Source organism: Octopus bimaculoides, chromosome 22, assembly GCF_001194135.2.
Source record: "Octopus bimaculoides isolate UCB-OBI-ISO-001 chromosome 22, ASM119413v2, whole genome shotgun sequence".
Classification (NCBI taxonomy): Eukaryota; Metazoa; Mollusca; class Cephalopoda; order Octopoda; family Octopodidae; genus Octopus; species Octopus bimaculoides.
Genome location: NC_069002.1, coordinates 36765939 through 36767956, shown reverse-complemented (window position 1 = coordinate 36767956; position 2018 = coordinate 36765939). Strand labels below are relative to the sequence as shown.

The 2018-nt window shown below is 34.1% G+C and overlaps 1 protein-coding gene across 1 annotated transcript in view; it reads left to right on the top strand.

Moving 5' to 3' along the window:
- Positions 1-405: 405 nt before the first annotated feature.
- The window catches only part of LOC106874448 (mitotic-spindle organizing protein 1), a 13753-nt gene continuing 12140 nt past the window's right edge, over positions 406-2018 (top strand). Inside the window, exon 1 of the mRNA XM_014922184.2 lies at positions 406-1080. Within this exon, the coding sequence (XP_014777670.1) occupies positions 1062-1080 (19 nt within the window). The 5' untranslated portion in view covers positions 406-1061. The remainder of the gene's footprint in view (positions 1081-2018) is intronic.

Here is a 2018-nt window from a genome sequence, read left to right as displayed (position 1 = left end):
TCTCTCTTTCTTTCTTTCTGTGTGTGTGTGTGATTATTGGTAATCGACAGAAGTCCCTGTATGAATGACCCAAGAGCCATGTTTCGTACGTTGGCACTTAGTCGGATAAGCACCAATAAACGAAACTCTCGACCCTTGAGTCACTCTGGAACTTCAACCGTTTATTATGTGTTTGTTGGTGGTGGTGGGGGGGGTAATTGAATTGTTTCTGGTTACATCTGAAAAAAAAATGCGTTTAAGAATCTCCAAAAATGGAAATGTTACAGAAATCGACGTTTAAATCAGGAAAATTATCCCGTTTTTCATTTTTTTCTTCTAAATATCCTCTCTTCGTCACCAGAAGTAATTAAACTTTCTATTCAAATTCCATTTTACGTCTGGGGTTCTTTATTCGGAAGCTTGGGTGAATGACTTAATCTGAACCTTGACATTTATTAGAACAAATAGAATCAACTTAAAGAACTTAGGTCACCATATGACGAGTGATTAAAGAACACTAAGACGTCAGTTGTTTGATCGATATCGACAAACAATCTTGTTGATTACATTTTATTTTAAGAATTTTATTAATTATCTTTTATTGAGTCACGCTATTATCAACTTTTTCGAATTCTATTTATTTTCATTGCCATGAACAACATACAACAGTCCATAACATGCACTTTTCTGACATTTTTGGCACATCTCAAGACCGAACCGATGTTTTCCAATCTGACGAATTAATGTTTTCTAATATCTTTCTCCCCATGAGCACATTTAATGGTCTATTGCTGGAAATTAAGCCCAAAATTCGGACTATTTTAAAATGTGACTTAAAAAGATCGGAATTTTGTTTTTTAAAATTTCCTTAAATTTCGAAAAGTTAAAAATTTACCAAAATATTTTGCATAGTTGTATGATTTCAGATATTTAGAACACAAATTTTCTGAAAATTCCAAAAGTTGAAAAGGTTAATGCCGTGCATAAAGCAGAATTCTAAAAGGAAAAGGGAGAAAGAATTCTTAAAACGAATATATATTTTTTTTTTTTCAGCATAAATGTAATCTACCTCACCGAAAAGTATGAGGAAACAAAGGGAAGGTATGTGAATTATTCGAAACTCCTCTCACCCCACCTCACTTTTATTTTAACACAAATGCCGATATAATAGTATTCTATACTTTCTAAAAGGTATATGTAGTCGATTTCTTCAGAAAAAATACCCATTTATCAGGAAACAAAGTCGGAGAATACACTTGTGTAAGTAAGCTATAGATACATATACGTGTGTGGTAGTCTTACTGGAAGGTGTACATACTGTGGAGAGAGACAGAGGGGTTTAACATGCAGTTTAGGGGACATGACCGAGCATGCAAAGAAGTAAACAATAAATGCTATTATCCCATACACCGGTGTTACATCAATAAATGTTCCGTTTTTCCTTTAAATACAAATCTCTTATATAAACCGGAAGTCAGAAAGAATTCCGCGAAGCGGTGTTACATGAAAATTACACAAATCGCTTCAAAGACGAATTTTCAGTAAGTTTACTTTCCGAATTTTATTTTCTAACGTTTATTTGGACGTTCTTTGGTTAAATAATGTATATGTTTTCGTATCACTGGACACTGTTCAAAGAAAGAACTATTATATGACTACAGTATTAATTACCCAACTGTGCGTTTAACACTGTTTCTATTGAAACTGGAGAAATGAAAACCCGTCAGAATTGTTTTCGTTCAGATCCTCCCAAGGTCAACATTGCATTTCCCTCTTTCCAGATTTTCATAAAATAAGAATGAGTAAAAAAAAAACTGTAATCAAGTAATGATTGCGTATCTAGCCCTACATCACCCGCCCTCCCTCCGTCTCGTTGAAAACCGTTAGAGTGCAGTTTACAGGAGATTCGGCTGCTGTTTCTCCCAATTTAGCCGGCAGTCATCCACTTTCACACTGCCGCCTACTTTTAAATGTCTAATTCCACATCCCGCCAAAATCCATTGGCATATATATATATATATATATATATATATATATAT